We start from the raw sequence: 18,548 nt of genomic DNA on the forward strand, positions 1-18,548 counted from the left end.
TACTATACGGTTTAAAATTCAATTGTGATCCATCTTAAATCCAACGATAATTTTTGCTGCCACGTAAAGTATGGTAGCATTTAACATATTCTCGTATATTAACTATTAACATATTAAGTAGTTAACTATAGTTAATTAATATACTAAATAGTTAATATACTATTGTCTATTAACTAGTTGGGAGCTGTTACATATACATCTCTCATTAACTCTTGGCTTAGTGTACTGAGAGATGAAGCAGATCCAATCCATGTGGGACTAGGTGAAGCAATTCTAATCCCTATTAGCCTAGAAGGCGTGTGGCTTGGGAAATAAGTTTGAAACACAAATTGAATGCCATAATGACCAATAAAATAAGAATAATGATTCAATGCTACCTAAATATACAACTTTTTACCACATTGCCTATATGGCAAGGTGGTCTCCTACTACTTTTTGAGTTTTTTTATTTTTTAAAAATAAATTAAAGTGGGGGACCACCTTGCCACATAGACAAGGTGGTAAAAAGTTGTATATTTAAGTGGTAGTGAATCATTACTTATAAAATAATTGGAGAGTTTAACAATTAATAAATTATATTTATTAAATGGATGGGGCTAGTAATTAAATTATAGGCGATGATATTTATATTATGAAAATAAAATAAGTCTAAGATAAAGTAATAGAATTAGGATAATAATAATAATAGATCACAATAGAATAAATTAAATAATTAATTGTATTAATAAAATATAATTGGATTAGTTCTTAAAAGATAAGATTTTAATATAGTGGAGTACCTAAATATACAACTTTTTACCACATTGCCTATATGGCAAGGTGGTCCCCTACTACTTTTTGAGTTTTTTTTATTTTTTAAAAATAAATTAAAGTGGGGGACCACCTTGCCACATAGACAAGGTGGTAAAAAGTTGTATATTTAGGTGGTAGTGAATCATTACTTATAAAATAATTGGAGAGTTTAACAATTAATAAATTATATTTATTAAATGGATGGGGCTAGTAATTAAATTATAGGCGATGATATTTATATTATGAAAATAAAATAAGTCTAAGATAAAGTAATAGAATTAGAATAATAATAATAATAGATCACAATAGAATAAATTAAATAATTAATTGTATTAATAAAATATAATTGGATTAGTTCTTAAAAGATAAGATTTTAATATAGTGGAGTCCTGATGTAAATAATAAAAAATGAGACTTTAAAATAAAAATGTAATCTCCTTACCACGTGTCAGCATCTAGTTGGCTGCATTATCTTCTCTCAACTACACAGAAACTGCCATGTGTCCCCTCTTTTTTCTCTTTCTTTCCATTTCTTCCGCCTTTCCAGTATACATTTGCCTCGAAATTTGTAAAACGAATAAAAATCCAATTCTAATTTCAATAATCCAACACCCAAACAGAAAACAGACCATAACGCCACTCTCTTCCTTTTCCTTTTCCTTTTCTTTCTTCTTTCTTCCCCTCCTCTTCTCTTCTACCCCGCACGCACACTACTGCCTTTCCTTCCCCTGTTTTCCTTCCCTTCTCTTCATCTTTCTCCATCTCTTCCTCTCACAGTCACGCACGCCACCCAGCCCACTTCCCCTCTTCTTTTCCCTTCTTCCCTTTTCTTTCCCCTCTACGTCTAGGACACACCGGAAACACAAAGAGACAGCCGTGAGAGGAGAAGATGGAACCGATCAATGGGGTTTTCTGCTTTGGATGTCAAGAAGGTATAATCCCTAGCTTTTTCTTGTGAATTTCATTATATCCATTGATCGTAGACCTAGAAAATTATATGGGTTGTTGGGGTTTTGTATGGGTCCGAATTTGTGGGTTCTATATGTGTTGGATTATATATTGTTTGGATTTGTCTTGTACGGGTTGAGGGAACCGATTGGGTTCTGAAATTTGGGGATGTTGTGGCGATGATTCCCTGTTTTGGGTTGAGGATAGCCGAATGGTGTTGGTTGGTTGAGTTACATTTTTATGTTGATTTTTTGGTATGTGACAATGTGGAGTTTTGGGTTGGCCTTGTTGATTTGGACAAATTCCTATGGTAGCCGAATGGTTGTGGGTGTTCTTGAAGTTGGATTTTGAATGGGTGTGAATCAATCCTATTGCAAATTTTCAGTTAGGTTTATTGGTTGGTTGATTCTCGATTTTGGGTTGTTTATGAACTTGAAGTTTAATTCTATGGATTTCAGTAGAAACACCAAGTGAGTATCATAGAGTTGGGTTGTTTTGGGTTTTATTTTCTGTTTGATATTGAGGTGCTAGTATCGAATTTATGGGTTTTGATATTAGTTGATATTTGTAGAGAAGGTCGAGTGGGTAACCAAATATGGGTTGATTTGGAGTTGGATTTGTGGATTAGGTGGCTGATTTAAGAGTTAAGTTTGATATGATATTTATTGTTTTTCCATTGAACGTTGTGGTGTGATAATTGGAGTGAAATCTAGGTCTAATATTTGAATGATGGAAGTGTGGCAATTTATGTAAGGGGAATTTTGTAATGTTTTGTAATAAAATTTTAGTTTCCATGTAGGTTGTTGAGAGTTGATTTTCATAGAAGATTGATGAATTGATATTAGGCTTCGGTGAAAATTGGATTACGAGGTATATGGAATTTTTAAAGTAAATGATAGTTTAATGATGATAATTGTTATGAGATTTTAGTAGAAGATATGAGGATATTTCCACTTGAGATAGAAGTTTGTTTTGATGCATAAATGAGGATATGTTGGATAAGGTTGAATCGACTAAAGTTGGATTCTTTGTTATGGTTCGTTTGGACGTTTAGGGAATGTGTTGTCCATCAATGGTTAAAGTCCTCATCTTGAAACTAAGTGGGGAGTGAGGAATAAGATAAGAGAAATAAGTAATTAAGTAGCTAATGTGTTTAGATCCTTTAGTGTAAACGTCTAATGCGGTTGAGATGAAGAATGAAATGTTATGTAGGTGTATTTGGTTATGTCTAAGAGCTTTGGTTAGTTTGGATTTTAGAAAAACACATGAAGAAGAATTAATGTATGAAGAGCATTAGGACAACATGAAATACCAAAGTGTATTGGGGTCATGCTTAGCTTTATAAGCATTCTATATATATATAGGGACTGAATATACTTAGTTAACTTAAATGGATAAACAACTATAAGACTTATAGTTAATAGCAATAACAAGGTGACTAAATACCTAGTTCACCTAACCATGTACACATAGTATTTTAGTGTATCAATGGATTAGGTTTAAGCGTTGAATATGTATGTGTATATATGTATTTATGCATATGCATATATATGAGTTAAATGTATATTGCTAACTTAGTAAATAATAAACAAGCCATAATGGGTTAACAATAATAACATGATACATCAACAATATACAAGCTAATGAAATAGTAAATACATCTTGTGTTAATAAACATGATATAATATGAACTTATACCTAAATGATAACCTAATAATGGTTTAGGATACTTAACTAGACTTGGAAGCGGGTAATGCGACTTGTGAGTATGCGGGTAGTTTATGTGTCATAGAGTATAAAGTTCAATAGCATAGACTAACATCATAAATGTCTGCAGGATCGTGTCCGGATTGGAGACTTTAATTAGTTCTCCAATGTAGAGTTCGAGTAACTAGAATCCAATGGAATATTCGAGTTAAGAGTCCAATGCAACCAAGGTGAGTATTCTAGTCACTGAGAAGTATTATTTTCATATATGTTAAATTGCAAAATATATATTATTTTACAAACCCGAGCCAACTGTATGTTGATTATGATCTATTTTGGATGATTTGAGTACTTTTGAGTATATTGAAATTATGATGATGTTTTGAAAGAATGAATATGTTATGTGGAGTTTGAATGAATGGTGTGATTGTATGTTATGGTTAGTAGTTTTGAAAACTGTGATTGCATTAGAACATGAATGTGATTTTATAGTGAGTATAAAGTTTGGGAACATGATGCATTACGTGCCACAAAAGCACAGCATGGTTACTTACGTGCCACAAGAGCACAACCTTGAGCCACCACTTATGGTACTCGCATATGCATACATACATTGTGATGTGATGGAATGTGTTGCATGTCTTATATTAGTTTTGTTAAACGTATTAGTTGCATGATTTAAGAAGCATTGAGTTTGGATGTGCCTAGATGTTCACATTGTTCAGAGATTGGAATGTTATATCTTGGTATAGTAGGTAGTTATTTATTCTTCAGCAAAGACGTGCTTGCATATTGGAGTCTCACTCTAGTACTCGCATGATCACACTGACGCTCAAAGGCAATGAGTCTCAATGTATGCAAGCGTAGTGTTACCAATAACTGGGGATGTAAATGTCTTTGTATAGCTAAGCTAAATGTCTTGTTTTAGTATTTTCAAAATGCATTAAGCCTCAATGTATTGGGAGGCAGGTATTTCATTAACTTAAGGACGCTAGTGCTCTGTATAGATATGCCTCAAGTAGCAATGTACCATGTGTTGGTATTTCTTATGCATGGGATGCTTGTGTTTCGGTGTAGTAGACTAAATGCTATTATTTCTAGCTTAAGGGTTATGTGCATGCAAATGTCCTTGCGTTTATGTAAACTTGAGCAAACAAACCACAAAGTATTATCGTAGGTGAGGTTGTACGTAATTGTTTCTACAACAAAACTTCTATGTATAATCTTAGTTGCCTAGTATGTTTAAATGTTTTCTATTAGTCGATGTTTGCTATATCAGCTATGAGAGTTTTTCAAACAAATTTATAAAATTGGTAACGGTTATGTGCTCGTAAGACTATAAAGGAAAAATTGGTTCTTTGGGAAAACTCAGTCAGTTTAATATCACTGAAGTCTCAGTATTATGTACTGAGACGATGAACTCATTCTTTTTTCTATACGGATGTGGCAACCCCCACAACCGTATAGATGATGTTCATTTGGCTGCAGGTACTCCGGTCGTAGTTGATGGTGTTGTAGAAGTGTACTTGAGATATTATGACTGAAGCTCGCCGCAATGGTTATAATTGTCGAACCATGGGTGTCCACTGTTTTAAAGGTTTGGATTTATGGCTTGGGTCGTCTGTGACACTTATAAGGTCGAGCCATTATTGTTATGTTTTATGTTGTGTTGATAAGATTTAAACAGATAGATGTCAAATGGCTTCTTGTTGTAATTATTTGTGATAGATGTATAAGTTGTGATTTTCACTATTCAGGTTTATGTTTTCCGCTACATAGTCAGATATATGTTATACTCTGTTTTACCAGATACATATTATGGGTATATACCATATGTTGGTTATGCGACATATCGTCGTGCTACTATAAGGACTCATTTATGTTTGTATAATAATAATAATAATAATAATAATAATAATAATAATAATAAAAAGTCGTCACACATGCCACTGCATAGACGACCTCGGCTAGGATTTTACTCCCAACCCATGCACCTATCCCTTGGTCTTCAGCTTGGGTTTTCTCCTCAAGCCCAGACTCTTGCCTATACATCTCTATACATTAACTCTCTAACCCAATAAATAAAAGCCTGAGCTTGGTTGATTTATATTAACTCGGTGAGGGACCCAAAGAAAAAAAAAAATGAGGAAAAAAACTAGGTTTAAATAGGCTCGTGACACTTGTCATCGTATGATAATCACAAGGTTACTATTTAATTACAATTGACTCCGCTAAATAAATGTACTTACACTCTTGTACTTATTTTTTATTAATACAATCAATCCCTTAGTCCATTCTTAATATTGAGTTTTGATTCCTGCGTGAAATATTTTGTAAAGAATTAAGTTAATAATTCTGTTACATTAATTATGTACATCTTTATTCTTTAGTACTCAATTTAATCACATAATTATTCTCGGATTAAATCTATCTAACGACTGAGAATAATTACTCTATTAACTCTATCTCCAGTGGATTTTTTTTTTTCCTTTCTGAAAGGAATATGGATTATTTACTGAGAAAAGTATTTTCAAAATGCTACATGTGATCACCCAACGCACCCAAAATTTTTACTATAGTTACACTCCTAAATGAATCAAAAGAACATGCACTTGACGTTTGAGTTCACAACCCCCCTTAGGATTTAGAATCAATATCATAACAAGTATGAGAGTTACAATCATTCATTTTTTACACTGTTTAAAAGGAATGACAATTCTCATGGTTCGTTTAGTGCATTGTATCCCTATGCTTCCGCACCAACACTTCAACCTGGAGCCTCTACTTCTCTTGATCAAGATAAATCATTATAGTTGATGTATTACAGTCTTAGCAAATGGAATGCCTATAATGCTCTATATAAAAATCAATATTTCTATAAAATATCAATCCAATCACTCAACCATCAACATATTTTTTTTGCAAAATAAATAACATGCTTTTAATTCATTTATTCTCCACCACGAACGATCTCCATTTTTTTTGGAACGTTCATTATATCTTTGACGAACACCCTTTCACGAACGATAGCAAGAAACCCTAGCTGACATAGCCAATCAATCCTTATCCGTTCGCGAACTATTGTGGTCACCACCATGAAGAATCGTTGATGTATTGTACAGTGTGTCAGAAAGTGGATATGCCTTTAGTGTGTGTCAAATCGTACCACAAACGATCGCTGTCGTACATCGAACGATCGTCTAACCCTAAATTTTACACTAACATTCGTTACTTACTTGAGGAACATTCACCAAATGACCAAATCAATTAATCTCTATTCTTTGCATGCCTTGCCTATAAATACCCCTTACTATATGCCTCTCAGCATCATTTCTACTGCAATACACCTAGTTTATCGTACTTCTTGGTTAGAGGAAATTTTTAGAAGGAGAATTAGAGTTTTGTTGTTAATCCACTTGATTGAGGTAACACTTGTTGCCTAACATTTTCTTTTACGATTATTAATGTTCTCTCTTTACTGGTTCATTATTAGTTTCACAATTTTCATTTCGTGCAAGCTTTAAAGAATTATTTTTCTTTTCAAAAGAAAATTATATTTTCAAAGTATAAGCTTTCAATCACTCTTAATTTCACAAATGGTCACGTTGACATGTTTTATTATACCCTCGTTATACTATTAGGAACTTTGTTTAAAAGTTAGCACGTTAGGTTTAGATTATCTTTAGGTTTGCATGCATTCTGGTAATGCCAAACGTTCCCCAAGCCTTGCATGAACGTTCGTCACTCGTGAAGCGAACGATCTTCCTTGATTGCCAAACATTCGCAGTATGCCAAAAATGCTGAAAATAGGGTTTAGTTATAGATTAAGGAGTGTTATTAATCTTAGGTTATGTTTCACAGTAGCAGAAATCCAGGATGTCTAAATTTATGGATGAGCAAACGAAGTACGTAAATACTTACAAAATTGAGTTCATAATATATGTGATATGTCAGCTGACTGAGCATGATTTACTTTTCTTGAACAGTATAATATAACCCTGTTAAATTTTCATAAGTGTTTGATAGTTGTTTCAAGATGAGTATTACTATTTTAATGATAAATGAACCATATTATTGCATTTTAAAACATGGTACACTAGTACGTGTGGTAGGACGACCATGGGCTTACTATTATACGGGTTGTTCTTTATGGTCAAAAGTTTATAATGAACCATATTAAAATTCCCATGTTAACTACAGTTTACCGTCATCATGAGATTAACGATGAAGTCAATCTCCTATATCTTCTTCAGCTTATCTTACTTTTACGTTTTTATTTGTTTCAATCACAAAAGAAAATCAAATTCAAACATTTTTTTATGTATTAGATTAGAATTAATCTTGATAACTTAACAACCAGTCATTGAGGTTCAATACCCTCAGATAGACCTATCCGGCAAAAATTCGTACTATTGTGACTGATAATTTTATTATTAATATCTACATACACTCAAATCAACAATCAAGGGCACGATCCATTAGTTGGGAGAAGACTAGAATATCAAAGATGCCAGCATAGTCTTGATCCACGGATTCAGGCCCCTCTCAAACTTCTTAGCCTTCTTCTCCTCGTCTGGGATGAGGTAAACGGCGAATCGTGATAGCTGGATTAACTTAGCCACATATTCTTTTACTGACATACCCCATTGGACGAGGTTCATGAACTCCCTTGCCTTGGCCTCCTACACTACTTCCAGAAAGAAGTGCCTACAGAATTCCTCCTTGAATATCTCCCAAGTAGTGGCTTGTTCCGAACCCAATTCTAAAACAAGTAGCACATTCTTTGATTGTCACCACCATTTTGCTTCTCCAGACAGTATATAGGCGGCATAAATTACTTTCTCCTCAATGGTGCAGTCAATGGGTTCCAAGAGTGCTTCTATTAACATTAACCAATTCTCAGCGCCCAAGTGGTCACTACCTTCGTCAAAGCTAACGGATTTATGGCTACAAAAATCCTTAAGGTGCAAACCCGCCCTGCCACAGGCTGTCTTGCTTCTCGATCATGTGCCAACGCAGTCAACAATTGTGTTTACTCTAGATTGACAGCTTTATGAACCGGTATCTCTACCGTTTCATGGTGGGCATCTTCCCCAATGCCTCCCAATTCTAGGGCGTTAGGCCAAGTAGCTGGATTTCTTTTGGGCGACATCTTTTGCAATAAATAGCAAAGTCAAAACCAAATAGGATAGAATCATGCAACTATCCTTAAGTTAAGATCCTATTGGTTAACTATCCTAAGCTTTGGCGTAATCATCTTCCTAAGGCTATCTCTATTAATTCCAATAGTCTTTCAGAGCACAAGGCCCTGATACCAACTGTAACGGCCCTGTGAAATTAACTAACAAGTAGTTAACTTTATGGTTCGCCTCCTAGTCTCATTCAACAAGGAATAGAACACAGAGATCTCATCCTCTTCGAACAGAGTCTGCAGTAGAAGACTTTCACTTATAACACACATATAGCAATTAAAACCTATAATTTACAATAGCTAGAGTAAAACTAAAACATCATAACATAGAAAAGTCTCTAAATGTATGGTCAAGGACCAATCTCAAATATAAAATTAATATTACAAACTAAGTCTACGATTCATGAATAAACATAAAGATTTAAGGCCTAGTTTTAAGAAGGTAAGGCAAATGGACATTCTCAATCATATCATGACGGGTATCCTCAGCTTCATCCCATGGAAAGATCTGTGATTTAAAAAATATTCTGCATAATTATTTATTACCATTTCAAGGACTCCGTATTTCTAGAAGACTTTCATAATTATATTGCAAGAATATTTATCAAGAAAGGAAGGGGTTGAACAAGGCAAGATGTGCAATGTATTTCTCAAAGAAGGAAAGAATCTGGTAAAGGAAATATTATGAAGACTTTACAAAATTAGAAAAGTTGGTTTCCCTACAGCCCGTTCGGACGGCCAGAAGCAGTGTCTTGACACTAGTCACTGAAAGTCAGAGTTCGATACCTGTCCGGACGACCCATTGGACGTACAACTCCAGAAGCTCAATGTCCTGTTCGGACGCCACCGCCTAGAATCCGTTCCTGACTTGAATTAGAATTTATGAAGCCTATTTAAAGGGGCTTTTAGGCATTGTTTCTTTAAGAATTCCTGACTAGAATTCTATTGTGCTAAGAGAAGATTTTTAGGCATAAACGTCTTATGTATCTCTCTTAGAGTCTTTGTTTATTGAGCTGTAACTGTTCAACCGTTTGAAGTCTAACTAGAGAGCAGTTCTAGATAAGGGATCAATTGAAAAAAAAAACTCTCCAGACAGGTCTGTTTTGAAAATACAATTGAATTTTGAGAACAAAATTTTATAAGAATTATTGAATGTAATAGCCCAAAAAATTAAATCGTTTATAAAATACACGTGGCTTTTAAAAGAAATTATATTTCCTGTAGTAATCTTATAATATCCTAACAACAACAACAACAACAACAACAACAAAAAGAACCAAAAAAAAAAAAAAAAAAAAAAAAAAAAAAAAAAAAAAAGAAGAAAGAAAGAAAAAAGAAAAGAAAAAGGAGATTCGAACCTCTCATTTAGAGGATTGAACCTGGTGAGGTTCGAAAAACCTAGTTTGACATAAATTCGATTTTTAGCGCCAAAAATATAGAAACTAGACCCTCAACTCCATTAAAACCCTAAAAACCCTAGAGAAACTTATTTGCATGAACTTCTAGCCTCCGTCCTAAATAGAAAAGTAATATTTTATGTGAAGATTTTAAAGAATGTTATTACATTATGACTTATGTGTTAAATTTTAGGATGATTTCATAGAAACGGTTTATGATCTTCTATAAGAAAGTTTTGTGATTTTATGAGGAGAGTTTTAGCATGTTGTTTCATCCACAATCACATTATGGGTGTTCATCCTATGACTCAATTATGGAAGAGGTTGTTTGTGATGTTGAATCTCGAAATCAAAGTGATAGAGTCTACCAAACATGAAGGGAAGTTCAAAAGGACAGTAGAGAATGGATAGTAAAAAGGGATATAATCTGTCATGCAATGTAGGATGATTATAGAAATAGGAAAAATGTGTAGATTTCTTTTTTCTTGTATGGTTGATGTTATAATGTCTTTTTCTTGAACTAGTCATGTTTAAATAAATTATGTTTTTATCTTTAATGATTTGATTGTATGATGCACATTTGATATCTAATCCAGGTAATATGAGTATGTTACTAACTTGCTTTATGTTTCTATCTTTTATGAGATATTATATGTTTTTGTTTTGCATTATCATTCATGTGTGCTTGTGATTGTAGCAATGGCAAAAGCAAGGAGAAGGACACTACAGACAAGCAATTTAGGTGGTCAAAACTTATGCATACTTTGTTACTTAAAACTATTGTTTATGAGGCTATTAAAGGAAATAAGCCTTCAAACACATTTAACATGTGTCGTTTGCACTAGTTGCCAAGTCAATTAGCAAGAAATTCGTGGTTGAATGTGTACCTAACCATATTGAGAACCGCCTTCAAATCATCAAGAACATGTGGACCATCATCAGCACCTCCATAAGAAGAATGGCTTTGGATGGGATCAAAATTTGTGTGATTACTTGTGACAAGGTGTATGATGAGGAATTGGTAGTATAAAACTTATTTTTTTAGGCATAAATATATTTGTCACCCTCAATTAACAACCATTTTTTATTTACCCTCATGAATTGACAAATGTGATTAGATCCATCAAACTAAAATTTGGTTGCAATTAAGCCCATCTGTTAGGTTGACCGTTAGAGTGGATGAAAATACCATTTTTGACCAAATTCTTTCAAAAATACCCTCATTTTGACACTTGAAAAATCAAATTTACCCATTATATTTTTTGATTAATAAAAAACCCTAATTTTTTTTTATTATTATTTTTTTAAAAAAATTTACCCATTATGTTGAAACTTATTTTCTTTATTATAGTAGTTATATTAGTCTTGAAGTTTTGTTTAAATTATGTTCTTCCTTTTAACAAGCGCATCCTTAGCATGAGCAATATTTAAACAAAAACATTAAAATATATGTTGAGATGGCCATAGTTGGTAAGGATATGGCGACAAAGAGTTTCTCTTAGTCTTTGGCTAATATCGATCATTATGATAATGTTTTTGATTCAGAACATGCGGATTTGGATTTTTAATGATGCGTCGTCAAAAGGAAACTATGTTGCTGCTGATTTAGCTCCAACCAAAAGGTCACATAGGAAAAGAAGTTGTGCTGATAGTGATGATAGTTATAGTCAAATATCTGAACAGTTGAAAGATGTTAAATAAGCACTTAAAGCTCTCAATAAGGGAGTCGATGCAGATCAACTTTATAAGAAAGCAATGAAGGTGGAAGGATATGACGAGTTTATGCTTGCATTTGCATTTGACCATTTGCTGGGAGATGATAACATTGCAAGAGCATTTCTGGCAAAGAATGCTAAACTCAGAAAGTTTTGATTGGACAACTTTTTTAAAAACGATGGAGTTTAGGACTTAAAAGTAGTAAGATACGAAATAACTTGATTGTAAAAACATACATGATTGAACTTGGATGATAGTACTTTGGCCAAAACTTGATTGTAATATTTTCATTGAACTTGAATGGTAATATTTATAATTGAACTTTTGTTCGTAACTTGAATGCATTGTTGGATATTATTTGTGGCTCTCCCAACTTGAAAATATATGATTATTGTTGGTCAATATGTGTATATTTTAATTAAACATAATTTTTAAGTTGATTTTATATTAATAATTTTATGTTATGAATAAAAATTGATTTGTAGAGGTTAATATGATTGAATGAAATATAAAAAATATTTGTGATTTTTCGTACACGCCAAACGTCGAAAAATGTTTTCGACAAAAAACATTTTCCTAAAAAATAATTTTCCTAAAAACATTTTACGCCAAAACTAATAGAGCATTAGATGCAATTTAGTTTTTGTGGAAAACAAACAACAATTTTATTAATGAATAGTTATACAGAAGATCATCCATTACTAAATTAAATTTTAGGTAGAAATGTGATTTATTATGTGAATCTACCTATCTTCCTGCCACAGCAGATAGCCACAAGCAGTACACATTTTGTCTCAGCTAAACAAGAGAGAGGATTGTTTCACCCTAGCTAGTGCTGAACTGAGGACCAAGAATTTGCATCAATCCAGTTAAAAGCTATAGGGCTCAGAAAAGCACCAGGGATGCCAAAGGAACTGACCAAAGCAAGTGCATGTGGTCGTATTTCACTACAGAGTTTTGTCACTTCTTTCCTGACTGCAGCAGCATGGTCCGTCGATAAGTACCCATATCGTAGGAAGGCAGCATCTTCTTCCAAGCAAATCAAGGCATACATGGACCTCAAGAGACTTAAGACATCCTGCAGGAAAAGCACAAAAACATATTCAGCAACTGTATTTAATTTTATAAACTTCCACAATTGACAACATAAAGCTAGTTGCACAAAATCTGCACAAGTCATAATCCTAGACATGGAATGGGATCATAATTAAACTATCAATACCCCAAAATATATTATGTACATCTTACTAAGCAACTTGGATCTTAATATTACAAAAGCTTGACTCACGGACTTGGATATACTTTTTATTTTTATTTTTTGAGTCATGAAACTACTAACATTTGTAATTTTTTGCTATCAACAAAACCAATTCCCTTTTCATCCCATTTTACATATCTAGTAAATGGATGAACTATACTTAATGCACCTCAGTGTACATAACAGGACAATAAAGAAAGTCATTTTAGAGATTCCATGCCAATAAAATATCCTCACCGACTCGATCATCAAGCAGAGATTATTGCAGACAATACATAAGAATTACCTTCAGTGAACCAGCAGGTACAGTTGCCTCAGCCTCTATAAAGGTTTGCAGTATTGCACGTTCTGTGAAAGCTCTACCCAAGTCTTCTGCTAGCTGATAACTCTGGTGCAGAGAAGGGTAAACAACAATATGAGAGAGAGAGAGAGAGAGAGAGAGAGAGAGAGAGAGAGAACTGCAACTTAAGTAACTGAAGCGAGTTCTCACCAAAATGAAGGCATACTCTTTGCTTTCTCCCTTTGCTTGGTATTGTGATATTTCAGCAGCAAAATGATTCAGTAAATCCCGCTCTCTTAAGCATAATGCATCATTCTGATGTAGACAAGTGGTGAGAAATATCTATAAATTTCAACATCACTAATACGCGGCGCAGGAAAAGTAGCTAAGTCATATTACCTGGAATTTGCTGCACCTAAGAGTAGAGCTTGTAAGCTGAGATGGAATGACAGGGCATGGATTATTCATGTGTTCTAACCCCAATCCTTTAAAAGGTTTGTTTCTCTTCTTAGCTGCTACGTATTCTGCAAGCAGTGCCTTGCTGACCTGAGTAAACATATTTATCCCATGAGTTTAACTGCTTCAGACAGGATTCCACCAAAGTAAAACTGAGTAGAATAATACTTAAATTTAGCATCATAATCTTCTGTAATTCGAAGTATAAAGAATCAAACAGTAAATATTCTTTTTAAGTGTTGCTCACCAGTAATGTAAGTATAGATTCAATCAGACAATTAAGATTCAACCAACAGTTATGGGCTATGGTCAGTTCCAGAGACACATTATTAGTTGATTAATGAAAACTAAGGGATATGTAACCATAATGAATTTAGAAACAAGTTCCACGTTGTTGTGTGATCGCGAAGCCCTAGCTCACTCCTTGCAGTTGTTACTACATGAATTAACACTTATGAAAGGCCACCATTCTACCATCCATTTAAGCAGATTAGCACATAAGCAATGCCTCACAGGCCATGAACCATGTCCCTTTGCTTGTTTTGTTTTATTTAGAGGTCACCCTCCCAGACAAGTCAAAAGTCAGAAACCAACATGTCCATTCTTTGTTTAGTAAATTTCATAATAAAAAAATTTTAAAAAAAATAGTGTACTTTACCTACCTGCTGCATCAGAACATTGTTGTCCCCCTCAAAAGTGGACTGCACATCATATTCACTTTTCATATGACCAACACGATTTTCAGTCTTCAGACCTTGTCCTCCACAGGCTTCACGACATTCCTGATCCAGTCATTAATTGAACATTAGTGAGTCAAATTTTATAGATATAGCCAACTCCAAACGTTGTTGCAGTTCTGACCTGAAGAGTTCTCATATTGTGCCAGGTAAAAGTAGCCTTGAATGCACTTGAAATGACATGGATAATTTTATTTAACTCCGGCGTTCTCTTCACATATATCTTTTTCAAGTCATTTCCGGCAAAACTCATAGCATATCTGTAGCACATGAGAAAAAAGAACAACAAGTCAGAACAATTTCAGTTTTTTTTTGGATGAATAACAATGTCAATTGTTACAATTCAAGGACGGTTAACCTAATTTACAAACCAAATATTACTAAAGCCATTAGGCCATTTATATTCATGATCTAAAAGCTGAATATCAGTTATTTACTATGTATATGATAAAAGATGCTTACGATGAAGATCAAGGCCAGCTTAAGTTTTCAAAGAGACAGGCCTTGGGATGAATCATCAGTTGAGTCACAGAAGCATTAAGGCTATTTCACTCCAATACAGAAACTAACAATAGCATTAGGATGTTTGTATCCAGTCTGAAAAACTTGGATATCGTGTGTCGTTATCAGCTTCTTGTCTTGTAATTCCACGAGATTGGAGTTAAATAACGGCACGACATTCACAACTTGTTAAGTTTTGTCTTATCAAAAAAAAAATGTTTGTATCCAACACCATAAGTGAAATGTTTATAAATCACTATGCTGAATAAGAAGGGACTTTACTCTAAGATCAAACACCAACATACTTGACAGTTTATAGAAGAGACTGTATTGTAATATCAATTTAACCCCTCATATGTTCACACAAACAATGCATGTAAACTAACTATACAAGGCTTCCCAGAGCAGGAAAGCTAGTTACAGCATGAAATTATACCTCATGCATTGTAATTGGAAGATCAGAGCAAAAGTTTCTATCATAAATGAGTTTCAAAAATAATTTGGTTAACACAGTGGCATTGATTATATACATACGTCTTAGCAAGCAGTGGCAACAGTCGCCGTTGATGGCTTGGGTAATCAAGCAAAAGGACTTCAGGCCCATTTGGTGTGACAGAGAAGGCCTGCCTTGTCAATGAGTACCTTATGGCAATTGCTAAGCTAATCTGATGGGAAAAGAATGAGATAATATCAATGATAAATGGAGTTTGCTAGGAGTTGCACGAACCCCACAATTCCACCTTTTTGGTAAGTCACAATTACACGCAAATGCAAGATTGGTTTACATACAGAAACAGCTAACCATGCTTCAAATATCTACATTACCTTTGACGAATAAATTGCAGCAACTGCAATATTCACGCGGCCTGATGTCAAAGGAGCTAGGAATGCTGCAAATCTCTGAAAAAAAGCAATTACATATGAGAGATTGTTCATAAAATAAATAGTTCAATCACTAAACAATATCTGCTGCTACTAAAAAAAAAAAAAAAAACAGTAGATAAAAAATAGTTGGAAATATAAAAAATAAATAAATAATTTAAAGTTAAAAAAAATAATTAAAAAAAAAAAAAAAAGAAGATATTACCTATCTGGAAAGATAATCACCTGATCTGGGTTTTCTATTGCACTTAAATATTTCCCATCTGGTGAAACATCAGCTACTGAGTTCAATAAATTCTCTCTGGGGATTCGTACATTGTCAAACCTGAAACACATTTTCAATGGTTTGAGTTATATATTCATACTGTATATTGGATCAGAGAATTTCATAATTTTTTTTTGATAAGTAAAGAATTTCATAATGACAGTTATTTAAAGATATTATTACCAGATTCGACCGTTGTCAACACCATTTAAACCAATTTTATGACCACAATCTGCTATTCGGATGTTTGGACAGACATTGCCATCCGCATCCCTAATCTGGGCTATAAATGCATGAACTCCTTGATTCTTCCCATTTATGTTGAGCTGAGAAAAGACTATTGTGTGTGTTGCATGCTAAACATCAATAGAAGAATAGCATGTTAGTGAAGACAAATCTGAAGCAGGAGTTGCATAAGCAGTAGAGCAAACATTGATGAGGAACAAGAAAGAGAAATGAATAAAGAAAATAAAGTTTCAAAAAAGCATTACTTTAGCTGCCCCCCCAATCCAATACTTTTGAGCTGATTCACAGGGAGTGTTAATGACAAACTCTCCAGTGTTAGAATCATAAGTGGTGACTGTTTCAATTCCTCGAACCTAAAATTATTAGCCCAGGAAAGAATTAGTGAAAACTAAAAAAAGAGTGCAGAAGGTAACATGAACAGGGCCGATGCCCCAGACTAATTAAACAACCGTCACATACATTACTCCCATGCCCCAACTCGGACATCGCAAAGCAACCCTTGATCACATAATTTTCAGTGTCCGTAAGCCACTTGTCGTGATGGCGCTTTGTGCCAAAGAACTGGATGGCACCACCCCTGTAAAGAGACAACGTAATGATTAATAATCCCTTCTTTGATAATCCAACAACCATATCAACTACAACTGGCAAGCCATTCCCGTAAATTATGTTCAATAATTGTACTCATTTTTCTTTTACCAATTCTTAACAACCAAATGGAGGTTAAGGAAACGAACAGCATTCAGTCCCAACCCGTTCAAAACCCCCATAATCAATGAACAAAAAATTCTATTAGAATGCCTTTGGACGCATTTGGATTAAAAAAACTAAATTCATACCCAAGACCCCCATCTATCAATCCTGATCCAGTTGCACGCATTTGGATTTAAAAAAAAAAAAAAAACTAAATTCCATTGCAGCCAAGAATCTTCAATCCCCCGCAAACAAAAACAAAAAGTTAACACACTAAAAGCGAATATGTTATTTAAATCACCGTTTATCTTAAAAACTTAAAAGCTAATAGAAAATTGATAATTTAATAGATATTCTACCACTCTCCCTCGATATAATTGAAATTGTCAAGTGAATAATCGTACAACAAGATTCAAACTCAAACCCTTTCATCTTTTCGCCATTTATCTAAACACAATTAAGCTAATACAAAATAAAAAATTTAATTATTGAATTAATATCATAACAATGATCATAAGCACAAAAACCCAACTGAATTCAGACCTCAAAACAGCCGTTATTGGCGAATTAACATACCACAAGAAGAAATGAACCCCAAGCTTAACCGCGAGGGAGTGATCGTAAATCCCAACAACCTCATAGAACGCGAACCTCCTCAACTCGGCCTCGGGCCCCGTATCCGTGAGCCAACCATGGTAGACCCCCTTGTCCTGAAGATAATCAATCCGCCTCATGGTAGCTTCCCGTTGCTGCTCCATGGACTGGTTATAGTCCGGCGATACGAAGACTTGAGCTCCACGCTGCAAAGGGTTGAAGAGGCGGCTCTGGATCATGAGGCCGAAGAGCCAGTCGCGGTCGGCGAGATGGTGAGAGTCGAGGAGTGCGCGCATGTCGGTGGTGTTGAAGGAGAAGGGCTCGGTGAGGTCGGGGGGAGAGTAGCTGAGGCAGTGGCTGGGCGAGAGAGTTGTCGGGGGTGGCGGGATTGGGGTGGCGAGATGGTTGCGCAGGACCTGGGCGCGCCTTGCGACTTGGTCTTCCATCGCGTGGGTGGGCGGGTCTGGGAACCGGGAAAACGAGCTTATGTAGGCTTCTCAGAGAGGGAGGGGAATGGTTTTTAGGCGCGGGGGGCGGGTGGAATCGGTGGATGTGGCGTTGGTGGTTGATGCAGAGATATACGGATGGAGTGCCACGCGCGAGGCCGCGAGGTGATTGCAGGTGTTCGTTGCCCGCGGCTTTGTTTTGACTTAATCATTAAAACGGTATGGGAAGAAGAGATGTGTTTGAGCATGATTGGGTACTCCATTTTTTTTTTTTTTTTTTTTTTTTTTTTTTTTTAATTTAGAAAAAAGTAAACATAATTTCTTTAAGCTATTATTTTATCGATAATCTTCTCATAACCTACAAATTATCTCAATGTCCCCTTTATACTATCTAAACATGTTAATATCTCTCTTAATGATAAAAATATTTTCCATAAAA

General features: G+C 34.6%; 1 protein-coding gene, 1 long non-coding RNA gene and 1 other non-coding gene across 3 annotated transcripts; 2 read left to right on the forward strand and 1 right to left on the reverse strand.

The window, feature by feature from the left end:
- Positions 1-1,376: 1,376 nt before the first annotated feature.
- LOC133859452 (uncharacterized) lies at positions 1,377-5,261 on the forward strand. The gene is made up of 3 exons (XR_009898749.1): positions 1,377-1,724; positions 3,578-3,677; positions 4,915-5,261. It is a non-coding gene; the product is annotated as an uncharacterized LOC133859452 (long non-coding RNA).
- Positions 5,262-12,386: 7,125 nt separating this feature from the next.
- LOC133861212 (acyl-coenzyme A oxidase 3, peroxisomal-like) lies at positions 12,387-18,305 on the reverse strand. The gene is made up of 13 exons (XM_062296944.1): positions 17,646-18,305; positions 16,836-16,953; positions 16,622-16,729; positions 16,314-16,486; positions 16,091-16,190; positions 15,809-15,883; positions 15,518-15,648; positions 14,607-14,742; positions 14,408-14,527; positions 13,689-13,835; positions 13,500-13,604; positions 13,296-13,397; positions 12,387-12,829 (listed from the first exon to the last, which is right to left on the reverse strand). Exons 1-13 carry the CDS (start codon positions 18,107-18,109, stop codon positions 12,581-12,583), a joined length of 2,028 nt encoding a protein of 675 aa, XP_062152928.1. The 5' UTR covers positions 18,110-18,305; the 3' UTR covers positions 12,387-12,580.
- LOC133862145 (small nucleolar RNA snoR97) lies at positions 15,059-15,164 on the forward strand. Its single transcript, XR_009899166.1, has one exon. It is a non-coding gene; the product is annotated as a small nucleolar RNA snoR97 (small nucleolar RNA).
- Positions 18,306-18,548: the final 243 nt, after the last annotated feature.

This window comes from Alnus glutinosa, chromosome 2 (assembly GCF_958979055.1).
Source record: "Alnus glutinosa chromosome 2, dhAlnGlut1.1, whole genome shotgun sequence".
NCBI lineage: Eukaryota > Viridiplantae > Streptophyta > Magnoliopsida > Fagales > Betulaceae > Alnus > Alnus glutinosa.

Coding starts and splice junctions, on each gene's coding strand:
- LOC133861212 (XM_062296944.1), bottom strand. CDS start 18,109: ATGGAAGACCAAGTCGCAAGGCGCGCCCAGGTCCTGCGCAACCATCTC. Junction 15,884..16,090: donor CAATAGAAAACCCAGATCAG/GTGATTATCTTT, acceptor GCTTTTTTTCAG/AGATTTGCAGCATTCCTAGC. Junction 13,398..13,499: donor AAGAGTATGCCTTCATTTTG/GTGAGAACTCGC, acceptor TCTCTGCACCAG/AGTTATCAGCTAGCAGAAGA.